The following is a 17621-nucleotide window of genomic DNA, read 5'->3' on the forward strand; positions in this document are numbered from 1 at the left end:
GCAAGTGTGAGGTGTTGCACTTTGGGAGGTTGAATGTAAGGCTGGAATATAAATTTGATGGCAAGATCCTAAACAGCATTGATGTGCAGAAGGGTCTTGGAGTGCAAATTCATAGCTCACAGAAGGTGGCAGCACAACTAAATAGGATGGTAAAGAAGACGTATGGTGTGTGTAGGAAGGAACTGCAGATGCTGGGTTTAAACCAAAGATAGACACAAAAAGCTGGAGTAACTCAGCAGGACAGGAAGCATCTCTGGAGAGAAGGAATGGGTGACGCTTCTTCAGACGCTTGCTTCATTGCTGGGGGCATTGAATATAAGAGTCAGGAAGTCAAGATGCAGCACCATAGGACTTTGGTGGCTACATTTGGGGTATAGAGTCCAGTTCTGGTCGCCCCATTACAGGAAAATGTAGGTTTTGGAGAGGGTGCAGTGAGGGTTTACCAGAACACTGCCTGCATTAGAGGGTTTCAGCTACTACGAGAGTTTGGAGAAACTTGAATAGCTTTCTCTAGAACGTCGGTGGTTGAGGAGAGACTAGATAGAAGGATACAAAGTTATCTGAGGGTAATTATAGGGTAGACAGACAAAAATAACATTTTTCCCAGGGTGGAAATGTATAACAGTAGGAGCAAAGAGGTCCTTCTGCAATTGTATAGGGCCCTAGTGAGTCCACACCTGGAGTATTGTGTGCCGTTTTGGTCCCCTAATTTGAGGAAGGACATTCTTGCTATTGAGGGAGTGCAGCGTAAGCTTACAAGATTAATTCCCGGGATGGCGGGACTGTCATATGCTGAGAGAATGGAGCGGCTGGGCTTGTATATTCTGCAGTTTAGAAGGATGAGAGGGTATCTTATTGAAACATAAGGGTAGAAGTGAGATCTATGAAGCCAGAGGAGGGAACACAGGTGGAATTGGAGGATGAGAAGGGGACAAATGGGTGCACAGAGGAGAGAGCGGGGTAGGGGAAAAATTATCTTTTTTCGTAGGTTAATTACCTAAAATTGGAAAATTAGACATTCATACCATTAGGTTGTAAGTTTCCCAAGCAGAAATGTAACAGTTCTTTTTGTTTAGGTTCGGTTTAGTATATTGTCACCTGTACTGAGGTACAGTGAAAAGCTTTTTGTTGCGTGTTATCAAGTCGTCAGAAAGACAATAGATGATTACAATCGATTATTTTACAGTGTGTCGATACATGATAAGGGAATAACATTTCATGCAAGGTAAAGCCAGCAAATTCCGAACAAGGATAGTCCGAGGGTCAGGAAAGAGGTAGATAGTAGTTCAACACTGCTCTCTGGTTGTGGTAGGATGATTCAGTTTCCTGACAACAGCTGGGAAGAAACTGTCCCGGAATCTAGTGGTGAGCGTTTTCACACTTCTATACCTTTTGCCTCAAATCCCTCTCCACTCTAAATTTATCAGCTTGTAGTTTTCCTAATCGATAATTTACCTCAGACTGCAGTGCGTCTTAACCAATGAAACATTTAATCTATTTAATTCAAAATAACCATTCGCTAATGAGTTAATTTCTCTTGCAGGCTGAATGAACTTGTCAAAACGGGTGACACAGTTACAAATGTGCATGATTACATTTGTCAGAAAAGGGCTTGATTCATTGTGTTACAACTGACATTGTTCCTTTGAAGTTGCTGTGAGGAATGTTCCGTCCGGCATCCTTTCAGTTATAAATTACAACGTTAGTCGCTGGCGTGGTGACTGTCAGTGGGACAGGGGCAAGAGGGAGGACATATGGGCTTTGGACAAGCGGGTAGGGAGCGCTGCAGTCCTGCATTAAACCACCGGGAGTCGCTACAGGTCGCGTCTCCCTCGCCCTCTGAAACTGACAGAGGACAAGTCAGGTCCGGCAACAGGTGGAGTCTGTCCATGCAATTAAACTGTTATCCATCCGTCTCAGCAAACATTGAAGATCCAGTGGCAACGTTGGATAATATTTGCAAACCATGGCTTTACCTGCGGTTCCCAGCTGTGACAGGACACGCCAGCTGTAACAGGAAAAATAACATCTTTACCATGAACGTGGCTTTACACAACCTGGGGACAACGGTAGGGTGATGCGCTTGCTTTATTTCAAACGACGTTGTTTGTCTTTAGACGCCGCCTGGTGCGAGGTTTTGCAAAAATCGTGCCAAGGTTGCGAAAGAATGCAGATGCAGATGCAGAGGTAGAGTTGCTGCTTTCTTCATGTGTGGAAGAGTTGAGGGGCAGCGAGGGGCGGAGAGAGAGGAGGGAGAGAGGGGAGGGATGGAGAGTGGGAGAGGGCGAGGGATGGAGAGAGGGGAGGGGGGGAGGGAGAGAGGGATGGGGAGAGAGGAGGGAGGGATGGGGAGAGAGGAGGAAGGGAGGGAGGGATGGAGAGTGGGAGAGAGCGAGGGATGGAGAGAGGGGGGGGAGAGAGGGATGGGGAGAGAGGGATGGGGAGAGAGGAGTAAGGGAGGGATGGAGAGTGGGAGAGAGCGAGAGAGGGGAGTGGAAGGAGAGATGGAGAGAGGGGGAGGGATGAGGGGAGGGAGATAGTGAGGGATGGAGAGAGAGGAGGGGATGGAGAGAGGTTGGGCTGGAGAGGTACAACAAGCAAACTCCATCTCACCCTTTTGGTGGGGTGAACTGTTGGAGAAATGTGAACTATCTGTACCTGTGACAATAATAAACCTAAACCTAACTCGCAACAGAATACTGTAAGTGTTTTGCAGCAGGAGAGGGCATGCAACCTCAGAGCTAGGCTGGGTGATGTTTAAATGAGTGTGGCCACCAGGGAGAGAGATATTCGCCAGGCTGGGTGAGAGGGAGCAGGTGCAGGAATGTTGTGCAGAGGGACATGGGGTGAACACGAGTGGGAAGCTGGGGCTCTGCACTCCAGTAAATATTGAATACCAAAATGATGCCAAGAATGGAAGGTTATTGCGATGGCGAGAAATAATGAAAAGATAATGAAGGATTTGGTTGAAAGATTCAGCTTGGGTGTTTATTTCGGCATCTGACTTTTCCTGATTGCACCATTAACTCTTCCCTCGCTGCAGAACAATCTTAATCATAATCATATTTTATTAGCCAAGTATGATATGCAACATACAAGGATTTTGATTTGTCAGACAGTCATACCAATAAAAAGCAACAAAATACATAAAATGCATTTTAACATAAACATCCACCACAGTGACTCCTCCACATTCTTCACTGTGATGGAGGGCGGAAAAAAAAGTTCAATCTCTTCCCTTCTTTGTTCTCCCGCTGTCGGGGGCCTCAAGGATTCCGTTGACGGGACGATCTCGGCTCCCATAGCGGGGGGTCGGGCCCTCCGCATCGGGGCGATCAAGCTCCCGCATTGGGGGGACTTTGAAGCTTCCCGACATCAGTCTCTACCCGAGACTGCGAGCTCCTCGATGTTGAAATCCTCAGGCCGCGGTTGGAGCGTTGATCCCAGGCAAGGGATCGCAGGCTCCGATGGTAAGTCCATGGCCCCGCGGTGGGGCTCAAAGTCAGTCTCAAGCAAGGCCGCCAGCTCCATGCTGTTAGGCCGCAGAGCGACCGGTGATACGATCCGGGAAAAAAAATCGCTTCTCTGACAAGGTAAGTGATTGAAAACACATTTCCCCCAACCCCCACCCCCCACAGAAAACAAACCAGAGAAGATTAACACAAACTTTTTAAAACACACTAAAAATAACAAAAAAGACAAAAAGACAGGCAGACCGTCGGCGAGGCTGCCATTGCTGACAGCGCTACCCGCTGGTAGATCAGGACAGAAGTCTGTATGAATTATTCATCAATTATTGGACACTTTCCATGTAAATTGATTGGCAATTAAGACATCGTATGCTGAACATAACTGATTTTGAAATGAATTAATGTTGCACGGACTGCATTTAATTTAACACACCGTAACTGTTCAGAATGATGTTAATACAGCTGAGGACAGAGCCACACTAATTGTATCACATCAGCAGTAATTAGTTTTATGCATAACAATATGTTTCCCCTTTCCATGTAAAATATGAGGGGAAAAAACATCCATTGAGGTCACAGTTCACCTACTGTAACGAAACAAGCGAATCTTTTTTTTCCCGTGATTTAATATCTACAGCCTCCGTACTTGTATATTTAGCAATACTTTGCCTTCTGTTGATCGAAAGATGCGGGATGGATACAAAGACCGTCCATGCCGACCATCGATCATCCATTCACACTAGTTCTATGTTATCCCAATTTTGCATCCATTCCTGGCACAGCAGGGGCAATTTACAGAAGCCAATTGACCAACAAGCCCACAGTCTTCTCTTAAATGTCTTGCATGAGCATTCACCTCATCAACACTATTAAAGATGTGACACATGCTGTGTGATTCTACCAATTTGATTTACAAGATTTCACTCCACTTTGAGATTACAGTGGTTTGATTGAAAGTTTTAATTAGTGCTCTTCATGTCCTCGAATGTCCAGAGATTTGACAACATTGAAGTTAAATGTCAAACCTGATCTCAGTTGTGAAGTGGGAACCAGGCAGGCAGTTTGTGTACGACAGGTCCAGTCTGAACATACGATTGAAAGAATCTGTTGGAGGATCAGTACTCTTCCAAGACGGCGTCTAACCCAGACAACCTTTTGCATGCTCGCCACATAAGCAAATCTACAATTATACATTACAATTGCTCGACACTTTTAAATCTCTCTGCACAGTGCGAATGGCTCGATTGTAAGCATGTATTGTCTGGTTAGCACACAACAAAAGCTTTTCACTGTACCTCGGTACATGTGACAATAAACTATACTAAACTGAAACCTGGTCTTTGAATTGCATGATACAATCTAGTGCATCTCAGAGGTCAGCTGGGAAAGGGTGCAAGAACATAGGCACAAAGTGCTGGAGTAACTCGGCGGGTCAGGCAGCATCTCTGGAGAAAAAGGATGGGTGACATTTAGTGGCAGGACCTTTCTTCAGACTGAAAGTGTTCCGACCCGAAAAGTCACCCATCCTTTTTCCTCCAGAGATGCTGCCTGACCTGCTAAGTTACTCCAGCACTTTGTTTCACAATCTTCGGTATATACCAGCATCTGCAGTTCCTTTCTACACAAGGTCTTGGTGCAATTTTACTTTTAAAATTCAATGACGTGGTCCCTCAGAGCAGTACAAAGCGTATTTACATGTTACATATTTAAGTCAGAGTATTGTGTAAATCCAACTCATGCAGCTTCATTACTGCACAATGATTCAATGATACTTTATAGTCAAATGTACCAAGATACACAGAAATGCTTTCTTTTGCATACAATCCATTAAAATCATCATACATCAAGGCAGCACACAAGAGTCGTCACATATCTGGCCTCGACAAAGTTACAAAAGTTCATCGAACAGTCCTATCTTCTGCCTGCCGCCACAAATAGCATCAAGCAGCTCCCGCAAGTCCCCCTTCATCCATTGAACCACGGGTGACTTAAAATGTGACAGAAGGTTGTCATGTCGTTTGTGATTTCATAAATTATAGGAGCAGGATTAGGCTATTCGGTCCATCAAGTCTACTCCGCCATTCAATCATGGCTGGTTTATCTTTCCCTCTCAACCTCATTCTTCAGTCTTCTCCCCATAACCCTTGACACCCATACTAATCAAGAATCTATCAATCTCCTCCTTAGGAACATCCATTGACGGCCTCCACAGCTTTCTGTGGCAATGAATTCCACAGGTTCAATGCTCTCTGACTAAAGAAATTCCTCCTGAATTTGATTTGATTAGATTCCTTTATTGTCATTCAGTCCTTTCGGTCTGAATGAAATTTCGTTGCCTGCAGTCATACACAATAATAATAAATAACAAAACATACAATAAACACAAATTAACATCCACCACAGTGAGTTCACCAAGCACCTCCTCACTGTGATGGAGGCAAAGTCTTAGTCTCTGTCTCTTCCCTCATTGTTCTCCCTCTGCGCTGAGGCGACCCAGGCCGACGATGCCGCCCTCCAGTCCAGCGGACCTCCGTGGTGATGTCGCCGCTGCCGAAAGCCGGAACGCCGTCTCCGCTCCGAGTCGGCCCACCACAGCCTCAGCTCCGAGTCCCGCTGCCTCAGCGAGTCGGGCCACCGCTGCCTCAGCTCCAAGTCCCGCTGCCTCAGCTCCGAGTCCCGCTGCCTCAGCGAGTCGGGCCACCGCTGCCTCAGCTCCGAGTCCCGCAGCCTCAGCTCCGGGCCGCTGCCGAAAGCTGGAACGCCGCATCAGCGAATCGGGCCGCCGCTGCCTCAGCCCCGAAGACGGCGAGCCTCGCGTTGATGAGTCCTGGCTGGCTCTGCCTCCGGAGCCTCGAGGTCGGTCGCAGGTTGGAGACCGCCAGCTCCGCCATTAGGCCTCAGCACAGACGGAGGCAGAGAAGGGGGATACGACAAGAAAGTCGCATTCCCCCGAAGGAAGAGACAAAAAAACATGTCCCCCCCCCCCCCCATAACACAACCTAATAAACTAAAATTTAGCTAAAACAAGACAACAAAAACAACAACAAAAAGTAAAAACAGACGGACTGCAGGCGAGCCGCAGCTGTCCAACAGCGCTGCCACTTCCGGATCTCCTTTTGTAAAGGTACGACCTTTTATTATGAGGCTATGGCTAGACTCTTCCACTAGTGGAATCATCCTTAATTATGATATGTGAGGAAAGTTCTCTGCGTAGAATTACGAAAGCATTTGGTGAGTTAGAGGATAGGAAGAAAGCGGAGGCAATTCCTGGTCTCCAACAAATTTCACGACAGCCCGTTCATTTATTGCAGTCCACAATGACCGCAGAGTGAAACTGTGCAGCTGTAAGCACCCGCAGTTGTCATTGCCAGCGTTTGACACTATTAGTTGAGAATTGACTTCACTGATGTAGTTCACCAACCCTGGCAGAAGTGAAGCCCGCATTGTACCGAGGGCCAGGCATGAATGATGCTCATTAAACAGCAGCTCCCTGGCCAGACCAGCAAGCTGCAACAACAACAGACACGTATTTGTACAAAGCTGGCAAGCATTCAACGAGCCCTCACTGTGTTAATGCATCAGCCTGTAGTGCATCTCCAATGTGTGCTGCCTAACTGGCTGCTCGCCCATTTAATTTGAAGATGGACCCAAAATGTTGGAGTAACTCAGCTGGACAGGCAGAGAAGGAATGGGTGACGTTTCGGGTCGAGAACCTTCTTCAGTTCCTCCTTGCACATTTAATTTAATGGGTTAATATCCTTACTTAAGAGTCCAGCTTTTTTTTTGTTGAAATGTATGTTAGGGTCATACAACATGGAATCAGGTGTATTTAGTTATATATAAGAAGTGGGATAGAACATGGAATCATTGACAGGACTTGAAGATGGCGCCAAACTGGTCCCAGTGTACTACTGCTACACACTTGTACTCTTTTAGATGCTTATCTAATATGTATCTAAGAGCTCATGTATAGCAATACTTGTACTGAACTGTATACAAAAATAAATTTCACTGTACCTCGGTACAGGTGACAAATAAAGTACCATACCATACAATCAGAGCCATACAGCACAGCACAAGTACATTGAGTATGTACCGACCATCAAGCAGCCATTTACACTAATCCCTATTTATTCCCCCCCGCATCCCATCAACTTCCTTCAGTTTCTGATACAACTCCTACATTCACCGGCTAGACCCAATTTGCAGTTGCCAATTAACTTACCAGCACGTCATTGGGATGTGAGAGGAAACGGGAGCACCCAGGAGAAACCTATGCGATCCAGGGATGAAGGTGCACAGAGGTCAGGATTGAACCCACTGGAGTTGAGGCAGTAGCTCCACTGGCTCTGCCACCATCCTGCCTTTGATACTAAAGATGAAGAAGGGTCTTAACCCATAATGTCACCTATCCGTGTTCTCCAGTGATGCTGCTTTACCTACTGAGTGACTACAGCACTGTGAGTCCTTTCCATTTACATGTTACCCTGCACACAGATATTACAACTTTATTCAGTTCTCTGGAGAACCTTTCCAGTCTTTCTAATTCATTTCTGTCTAACAATTTCTGTGACTTGAGCTCCTAGATTTTAAATACTATATCTATATATTACTAAAAGTCTGATCTTGACCACTTCCTGTTGTTCTATATATTGATTTTAGAAAAAACACTACCACTTACGGCTGTGATTTTTGGCAATCTTACTCAGAGTCCCCCTCTGCTGCGCAGGACAAGAGGATTTTTCGTATCGATGAAAAATAAAAGAGTTATTAGTGTTTAAAACATGTTGAGATTCTCTCTCCTGAAGGCCACGCCCCTTCCGGAGGGACTATAAAACCCGGAAGTGTTGAGTGCCTCAGTCAGTCTCTGCAAGATGGGGAAGCGAGAGGGACACATCTCTCAGTCTGAGCTGTGAATAACACTGAACACATGTCTACTAAACTGTGAGTGGTTTTACTGACCTGTCAGTGCCCTTAGTGTGGGTTGAAAATATAGTTTGTAAATGCTAAAGCTGTGTTGCCTTTGGTTTGGAAATGCTAAAGCTGTGTTGCCTAATTAAAGTTGCCTTGCCTAATTAAAGTTGCCTTGCCTAATTAAAGGGCCTTGCCTAATTAAAGGGCCTTGCCAAATTAAAGTTGCCTTGCCTAATTAAAGTTGCCTTGCCTTCTATATAATTAAAAGTCTAAACTTGACCACTTCCTGTTTGCGCTTTATATTGATTTTAGAAAAAACCATGTACTGCTGTGATTTTTGGCCATCTTACTCAGAATCCCTCTCCGCTCATCAGGTGCCAAGGATTTTTCCCATCGACGAAAAGTAAAAGAGTTATTAGTGCTTAAAAAATGTTGAGATTCTCTCTTCTGTCAATCACGCCATGAAGGCCATGCCCTTTCTGGTGGAAGGGGGGAGGGACTATAAAACCCAGACATGTGGGCATGGCTCAGTCTCTGCAAGATGGAGGTCATGACTCGCTGCCTTTAGTGGCCTTGCACCCTGCTTGAAATGGTAAGAAACTGCACTTGAATTTGGTGGCCTTGCACCCTGCTTGAAATGGAATTTCAAGGAATAGCCGTGAGTCAACTGCTAGCCCACCAGCTGTGAGTGAGTGAGTGAGCTGCCAGCACAACAGGCTTGAATGACTGAGCCGCCAGCCCAAGAATCCATTGTCCCTCAATGTCCATACTAGCCCTCTGGAAACCAGTCCCTTCAGCCCACAACACCCATGCTAGCACTCCAGAAAGCCCCCCACTGGCCACCAATATTGGAATTGGTGGAAAGGTGGAATATTGCGTTGGGGGACCAGCCCTCCCGTGTGATGCTGGGTCCACTTAATCTAGTGCATCCTATACACACTATATACAGCCTATAAACATCCCATGTTTACATTGTACATTAGAATATGAATCTATATAACTAAACAATTCCATAAGGAGATGTCAGACAAATGCAAAGGAATAGTAATGTGACAAGACCAACAATCCAGAGATCTTGACTTCCCCCCGCCCCACACCCCACCCCGCCCCACATCCCACCCCTCCCCACACTCCCACCCACGACATCATCGAACAAACCTGAAAAAGGCAACCAGCATCATCAGAGACCCACACCACCCTGGCCATGTTCTCATTTCACTTCTGCCATTGTAAATAGCTCGTTCTAAGCTTGCCCCCAGTCTAGTTTCAGTTAAAAATCACTGAGTCGAGCACTTGTGCAAGTAAACTTTATTTTGACAAAACATAATTACAGTTCCACTACTATACCTAACCACCGCGGGTTCAATCCTCGTATCTGCCTGATCAAGCCCTCTTGGCCTCGCTCAAATAGAGACACTCCAGAAGGTCACGCAGTCCTAAGCGCTCTCCCAGAAGATCGACACAGGACCTTGTGGTAGTGGACCTTTATAGGTCCCCGGACCTCGAGGGGCCAAACCACATGGGGGTGGTCTCTTTATTGAATTGAATTGAATTGAATACCTTTATTGTCATTCAGACCTTACGGTCTGAACGAAATTTCGTGCCTGCAGTCATACATACAATCATACAATAATAAACAACAATAAACACAAATTAACACCACCACAGTGTATCCTCCAAGCACCTCCTCACTGTGGTGGAGGCAAAAATCTTAGGGTTACTGTCTCTTCCCTCCTCTTCTCCCTCTGCGCTGAGGCGATTCCCCACCGGGCGATGGCACAACAGTCCCGCGGCTCACCGAACCCCGCAAACGGGCCGGCTCAAACACCGCGGCCCGGGGGTGGTCGAAGCTGCCGCCCTTACAATCCAATTACAGATATCGATTAACCCCATACATGACAGACATTTTCTTAACCCAATAATACAGTGGCTAATACATTGTATTCAAACAGTGTTTCTTAGAGGAAACAAATATTGCAACATGTGCCCTGATATGCAAGAAAACCAGACAAGGCTCAATACTTAATCCAATCAATGACCAGCAAAGTCAAGCTTTGCAACATTATTTACAATGTGTATGTCTGGTTTGCATTCATCCAATCCATTCTACACATTTTGCACCTAATTGTCAGGGTCTGCAGATGTTTCCATTCTCTTCCTGCAGCTCTGATCTAAGCTCCAGACAAACTGGCACCATTCTGCAGCTTGTCCCATTTCTACAAAAAGCACTTTTAAATTGATCAAATGGCCAAGCAGCCCAGAAGCCTTTACTCAATTTTAGGGTACTACCCTCTCCAATTTGGCCAGAATTAACACCATCACAGCTTCTTCGCTACAACCATGAGAACTATATAGCCTTGGGGGCATTATTTTGACTTTGCACTATTATTAATGCATATATATATATATATATTGTGTGTGTGAAGGCATATATACATGTATATGTGTGTGTGTGTGTGTGTGTGTGTGTGTGTGCGTGTGCGTGTGTGTGTGTGTGTATATAAACATATAAACTTGTTTATCATGGGTATCATGTTTACATATCTGCTGTGCTGTTGCCAGGAGGAATTTCACTGGTCTGTTTCGGGACATAAGACCTGAAAACAATCTTTACTTGAGTCTTGACTTGACTTGACTAATACTCTGCTGAAAACGTGGGCAATTTGAGATATTAAATTGAATTTAAATTATGAAAATTGAACGTTGTTATCACTGACATTGATTTATTGCTGATTAGACTTTGAAGTCGGCCAACTTTGTGGTGTCAGCTTTTATCCTTGAGGTCCTGATGTTAGCCCGGCCAGTGTAATAGTACACTAGTCCCTCAATACCTCTGGGGAAACATTGACATTCACTTCAGTAGGCAGGCTGCAGCACAGTGAAATTGGAAACCTGGTCTGACACGGTTCTAGCACTGGTCCACCCATGCCAAGTGCCTGAAAGCACATCTCCCATTGCTACAGCCAGCCCCATATATTTACCTGCTATCCATCTGCATTGAGCTGATCCTGCGAGCATGAGCCCGAGAGAGAGAGTCAAGAGTATTTTACAAATTCACAAGTTGAGCCCATTAAGTCTACTCTGCCATTGAAACTTGGCTTATCTCTGCCTCCCAATCCAATTTTCCTGCCTTCTCCCCATAACCCTAGACACCCATTCTAATCAAAAATGTGTCTATCTCTACCTTAAACATATCCACTGACGGCCTCTACAGCTCACCATGGCAACGAGTTCCACAGATTAACTGACTATTGCCATTTGTCCCTGATAGAACAATGAAATTCTTACTTGCAACAGCACAACGGCCCAGAATATGTAACTCTGTAAACAATATAATAAATGAGAAAAGAAGTTCAGATATACACAGAGACACACACAAACTTAGACCCATTTTTATACCTTTTTAAATCCCAGCAGTTTTGATTTTGCTGCAAATCTCATTTTACACAGGTTGAAAGTATTGAGGGCAAATATCAGCATTGGCTAATCCAATCCTAACACGACTCTAACTTTACCCATTCATTGTAGAAATTGTGCCATGGGTGCAACTCCACCCAAGACAGAAGAGGCTCTCGTTAAACATACACGGGCCTGATAACAACTCTATCACCACATTTAAACTTGACCAAAGAGGTCCAACTAATGAAATTTCCCAATGACTCCTTTCCCTGACCACTTGGTCTTCCCATTCCAACCTCCTACCTCCCAATCAGCTATCATTGCCTGCTTCCTCCAATCACCAACTCCAATTGCCAACCTCCCTCCATCTCTGCCACCTCCAACCTCCTCGCTGGCCTCCTGGTTGCAGTGTGGGGATGTTGGTCCTGTTACGAAGCCTTGCTGCACCTCAGTCCATGTCCAGAGATCTCCCCAGCTACAGAGGTCTTCAGGACCTCAAGCTTCTCTGCTGGATTGAATGGATTGAATGGATTGAAGGGTGGTCCCATTTGCCACCATTTCCCATTCCTTTCTGTTCCTTCCGCCCCCATCCCCTTTTGTTCAATCTCTTACCTCGACGGAGATGCATTTTTTTTCCGTATCGTTTCTCCGTCCCCACTGCGGCCTAACATCATGGAGTTGGCGGCCTTTCCTGGAGACCGACCCGGCGCTCCAAGCCGCAGGAGTCTGCGGGACTTTAACATCACGGAGCTTGCGATCCCTTTGCCGGGGGTCTAAGCACCCACCGCGGGGGCTGTGGACTTTAACAACATGAAGCCCGCGGTCTCTTGTAAGAAGTGGCCAATTCGGGAGCTCCATGCTGCGGAGAGAGTTTCAACCACCACCACGCGGGAGTTTCGATCACCCCGACGGTGGCTTTGATTGCCCCGACCGCGGGAGAACAAATAGGAAGAAGCTTGAACTTTATTGCCTTCCATCACAGTGAGGAATGTGGAATCCACTGTGATGGATGTTTATGTTACCTTTTATGTGGTTGTGTGTCTTGTTGCTTTTCACTTAGTACAGCTGTATGGTAACTCAAATTTCACTGTACCTTAATTGGTACATGTGACAATAAACTGACCTTGAAACCTTGAAATCTTGACCGTGTGGGTTTTCTCTGAGATCTTCGGTTTCCTTCCACAGTACAAAGACGTACAGGTTTGTAGGTTGATTGGCGTTAGTGTGCGGGGATCGCTGGTCAGCGCGAACTCAGTGGGCCGAAGGGCCTGTTTCCGCGCTGTATTTCTAAACTATACCAAACTAAAGTAAAAACACTTCCAAAAGAATATGGAAATTCCTGGTGAGACTAAATCTTTGTGGACCAAAGAAATTATTATTATTAATCTGTGCCGTTATTTTCAGGCATCCAGTATTTTCAGCATAAACTCTATTTAGCTTTTTGTGTGGAATATTCCTTTGTTTTGGGATATACTCGGAATTCTTATCGCCATTCACTGCAAATGATTTATGGAGAGAATGGAAATGGTCTTAATCTGGAAAAATGGTGTCTGTCCAATGCACTCATAAAATATGTGCTTCTTGACGTCTCTAGGTTTTAAATCTAGTCTGGACAGCAATTAAATGTAATTTATAGATTGCTCTTCATGGCATGCACCCACAACCTTTTAGGCGTATAATTCCCCTATTCCTATACAGGTACAACAAATCCTTCTCATACTTGCCAACACAGCAGTGTTGCTGTTAAAGCTGTTAAAAGCCCATTAGTACATGACCTTCTACGAAGAGTATTCTTTTAAAAGTGTTCCATTCAAGAGACACGGCACCTTTCACAGGATCATTGTTCATGTGGATGCCGTGAAGCAATAATTCTGTGCCATGCCTTATGTTTAGTCTGGTTTCAAAGATGACTTATTGACTGTTTAATATTGCAGCAGTTTGTGTGCACTCTAACACTCTGTCATGGATATAGTGGGCTGTTCCTCATGAGGACCTTGGGATTCTACGCTGGCACATTTGGGAAGGGTTGTTCCTTTCCACTTTCATCAGATTTAAACTTGTCGCTGAGTCATAAGGTCATAAGGGTTAGGTGTAGAATTAGGCCATTCGGCCCGTCAAGTCTACTCCGCCATTCAATCATGCCTGATCTATCTCTCCCTCCTAACCCCATTCCAGGGGTGAAGCAGACACAGGAGCGGAGTGTCCGGGGCGGAGTGTCGGCGGAGTTTCCTCTCCACAGACCAGGATGGAGGGTCCCCAGTTTTAGTTTAAGACTCCTCGCGTGTGTTATTACTGGACATTGATCAGTGGACACAGAGACGGGCATTCAGGGCGAGGGCAGTTTTATAAAGAGCGACTGTCGCCGGCTCCCAGTGTGCGGCTGAGAAACGGCCCAATTCGCAACCTCGCCCCCGAGGTGCGGACGTGGACGTCGACGGTGACGGCTGTTCCCACCTCAGCACCCAGCGCTCAGCTCCCCTACAAGTCATTTTCTCCCAGTGGCACCCAAAGAGGTAGAGAGAGAGAAAGAGAGAGAAAGCGTGACAGAGAGAGAGAGCGGTGCAGAGTTGAAACGTGGAGTGAAGGCCCGTCCAGTTGTGGTCAACACCTCTACCGTGCGACGGTCGGAGAGGGAGGTCGGCTGCGAGAGACGTCCTGGGGCATGGAGGGCAAGCAAGGGCCATCGGAGGAGAGAGGGACGGCCCCATGGAGAGGAGGCATCGCAGTAATCAAGTTGTCAGATTAATAGGGCTCAGTTGGATCGGGCACTGCTCCAAAAGGCCGAGAGTACAGGAACGTCGGAGGAGCAGAAACAGCTGGTGGATTGTCAAGTTTTCACTTGTTTGGCCAACTTTGCTTTAGTTGCTGTTCAAAACAGAACTTCACAAGACTGCTGCAGAGCGTGGAGGTGCAACAACAGCAGAAAGACGGTTTTGGGGATTTTGATTTCAGAAGTACTGATATTTTTGTTTTTGTGCCACGCCCTTCAGATGGCGGCCTCTCGGAGTTATGCAGCTGCCGCACGTTCGGCAGTCTCCGAGACTAAGTCCCATGAGTTGATGGGGCGTACACATTGTGTAAAGATGTACTTGCCGAACAACTTGTCCTTCCAGGCCATTCTAGATGCTCTGGGTGAGACTATTGGCCTGTTTCCGTGCTGTAATTGTTATATGGTTATATTCTGAGCGCAGGTATATGGGACTAGGGGAGATTATGTGTTCGGCACGGACTAGAGGGGTCGAGATGGCCTGTTTCCGTGCTGTAATTGTTATATGGTTATATGGAAGCGATAGTCTCAGGCGTGGTGGTCTGAGGGAAGTTTGTATGTTTACTAAAGACCGAACAGGCGGTGTCTCTAGCGCTAGAAAGGGGGGTAACGGCGTGCGGGAATTTCACGGCGGTGGGCCCATGGGATGGTCCCGTGATGCCGGTCATTTTGTCCAACGTTCCGACTTTTATTCCAGATGAGCTCCTGCTCCCACATCTAAACAGGCTGGAGAGGTGCAGTCGGGGCTCACCAACAGGTTTGAGGATCCTGGACTGCGGCATATATATACTTTTAAGCGCCGAGTGTATATACAGTTGGCACAGGGGACGGACACGGAGGGGAGGTTCAATGTGGAATTGGATGGTTTCTCCTATAGCGTGTTCTGGAACTCGGGCCAATTACGAAGTCATGTTTGCAAAGAAGTGGGACATTTTCGCAGGAATGTTCTACCACGGTGGCCCGGGAAGACAATGCTCCCTTACCCCCACCCACCAACCGCTTTGGCGGTTATCTTGCAAACTGGGTGGATATCCCCACTGTGGCTGAATGCGGTCCAAAATGAGAAAATGCACGAAGCACTCAGTATGTCAGGCAGCATCTGTGGAGAGAGAAACAGAGTTAATCTTTCTGCTCAAAGATAGACACAAAATGCTGGAGTAACTCAGCAGGCCAGGCAGCATCTCTGGAGAGAAGGAGTTTCTGCTCCATGAATCTTTGTCAGAGCTGGAAAAGGGAAGAAACATTCTCGCTTGTTTTCTTATTTTCCCTGTTGTGATGAGTGATCTTTGAGTTGAAATGTTAACTCTGTTTCTCTTTCCAGAGGTGCTGCCTGACCTGCTGAGTCTTCCCAGCGGTTTAGTTTAGTTTAGTTTAATGTAGTTTAGTTTAGAGATACGGCATGGAAACAGGCTCTCCGGCCCACCGACTCCATGCCGACCATCGATCACTTATTCACACGATCACGTATTCACATAAGTTATCTCACTTTTGCAACCATTCCCTAAACATGATGTGCAATTTGCAGAGGCCAATTAATTAACAATCCCACACAACTTTGGGATGGGGGAGGAAACCAGAGCACATGGAGGAAGCCCAAATGGTCAGGTATTTCTGTTGTGATATTGTTTGGTTTTGATTTGAAATCCGTCAGGATTTGAAGTATGCTAGGAGTTTTGGTTTACATTGCAAGCCCTGATAGCGAATTCAATAACTCTGATAAATTGTAAATATCTACCAGAAAATAAGCATCAATTGCTTTTGGTTTTAAAACTCATAACCGAATGATTAATATTCTTCAGCGGAAGAATGTTCCACCCCTCCGCCAAAATACTCTACACATGATTCTGGTTTCTGATACTGTGGTTGAATCCGAATGGCTTCAGAGATGAACAAAGTACATTTGTTGCCAAGGTTACCAGAGCCAAGTATTATATTGATATCAATAATGTACTTGATCAGAACATCGATCAACTGTTTGGAAGTGGGCCAGGAATAAATAACACTTAGTAAGAATGAAGCAGGTGGACAGACGTCAGTTCACGGTTTGCTCGTTCCTTCTTAACAACCGTCACCTGATTTTTGTGTTAATTGGGATGCAGGACAGGGGCAGTGCCCTGGCTACAGGCAATGATTGAAGTGAGGTTGAAAACAGCAAATAATTGAACTACTCACCAGTTCAAACAACATCAGTGGTAAGAGAAACAGGTCCAGGACATTTCAACAGAATTGGAAAGAAAACAAAAATAGTTTTGGGCAGCAGAGAATGTGGAGAGGGGAATGGGTAGAACAAAGAGGACATCTCGTACAAGGTGAGACCAAAGGACTTAATGGGGCAGCTAAGTAGAGACTAGGGTCAGATAATATGTATTTGTCTGTATATTGTATTGCTAACAGTAAGGCTGTAGAATATGCCAGACCACACCAGCCACACCAATGTACTCTCAAGGAACAGTGAGAAGTCTGAAGAAGGGTCTTGACCCAAAATGTCACTCATTCCTTCTCTCCAGAGATACTGCCTGTCCCACTGAGTTACTCCAGGTTGTTGTGCCTATATCAAGGGACAGTATGAGGCCCAGCATCAATCATGGTGGCACCTCGCTCATCACACCTTGCCAACCAGAAAATAAAATCAGTCTGAAGAAGGGTCTCCACCCGAAATGTCACCCATCCTTTTTCTCCAGGGGGCTTTGACTTTGACTCTGACATCGGGGGGGAGAGTGCAGTGGAGAGAAAAGTTTTTTTGGCCTTCCATCACAGCAATGTGATAGATGTTTATGTAAAATATGTTGTGTCTTGGGTCTATTTGTCTGTGATCAATACCAATCTCTTGCCTCCAACCATCTGTACTTTTTTTCTGGTATATCAGATACCTTCTAGACTTCCAACTACAAGTATATCCACCAGTTCCCCTTTATCCTCAGTGCAAGTTGTACTGTTGTACAAGACGTTGGGTCAGGCTACACTTGGAGTGCTGTGCCACTGGTCTGCCCTTGTATCACTCTGCCTGTCTTTAATGAATGGGTAATGGGACATTGAATCTCTTCCATCCCCTCACCTTGCTGGAAACACAA

At 45.9% G+C, this 17621-nt stretch overlaps 1 protein-coding gene across 2 annotated transcripts in view; it reads left to right on the forward strand.

Annotated features, from left to right (window-relative positions):
• The first annotated feature begins 2021 nt into the window (after window positions 1–2021).
• The window catches only part of ece1 (endothelin converting enzyme 1), a 215498-nt gene continuing 199898 nt past the window's right edge, over window positions 2022–17621 (forward strand). For both annotated transcript variants that reach the window (XM_033048028.1, XM_033048029.1), the window contains exon 1: window positions 2022–2069. In XM_033048028.1, coding sequence (XP_032903919.1) covers window positions 2037–2069 — 33 coding nt within the window. In that variant the 5' untranslated portion in view covers window positions 2022–2036. The remainder of the gene's footprint in view (window positions 2070–17621) is intronic.

Source organism: Amblyraja radiata, chromosome 31 (genome assembly GCF_010909765.2).
Source record: "Amblyraja radiata isolate CabotCenter1 chromosome 31, sAmbRad1.1.pri, whole genome shotgun sequence".
Lineage (NCBI taxonomy): Eukaryota > Metazoa > Chordata > Chondrichthyes > Rajiformes > Rajidae > Amblyraja > Amblyraja radiata.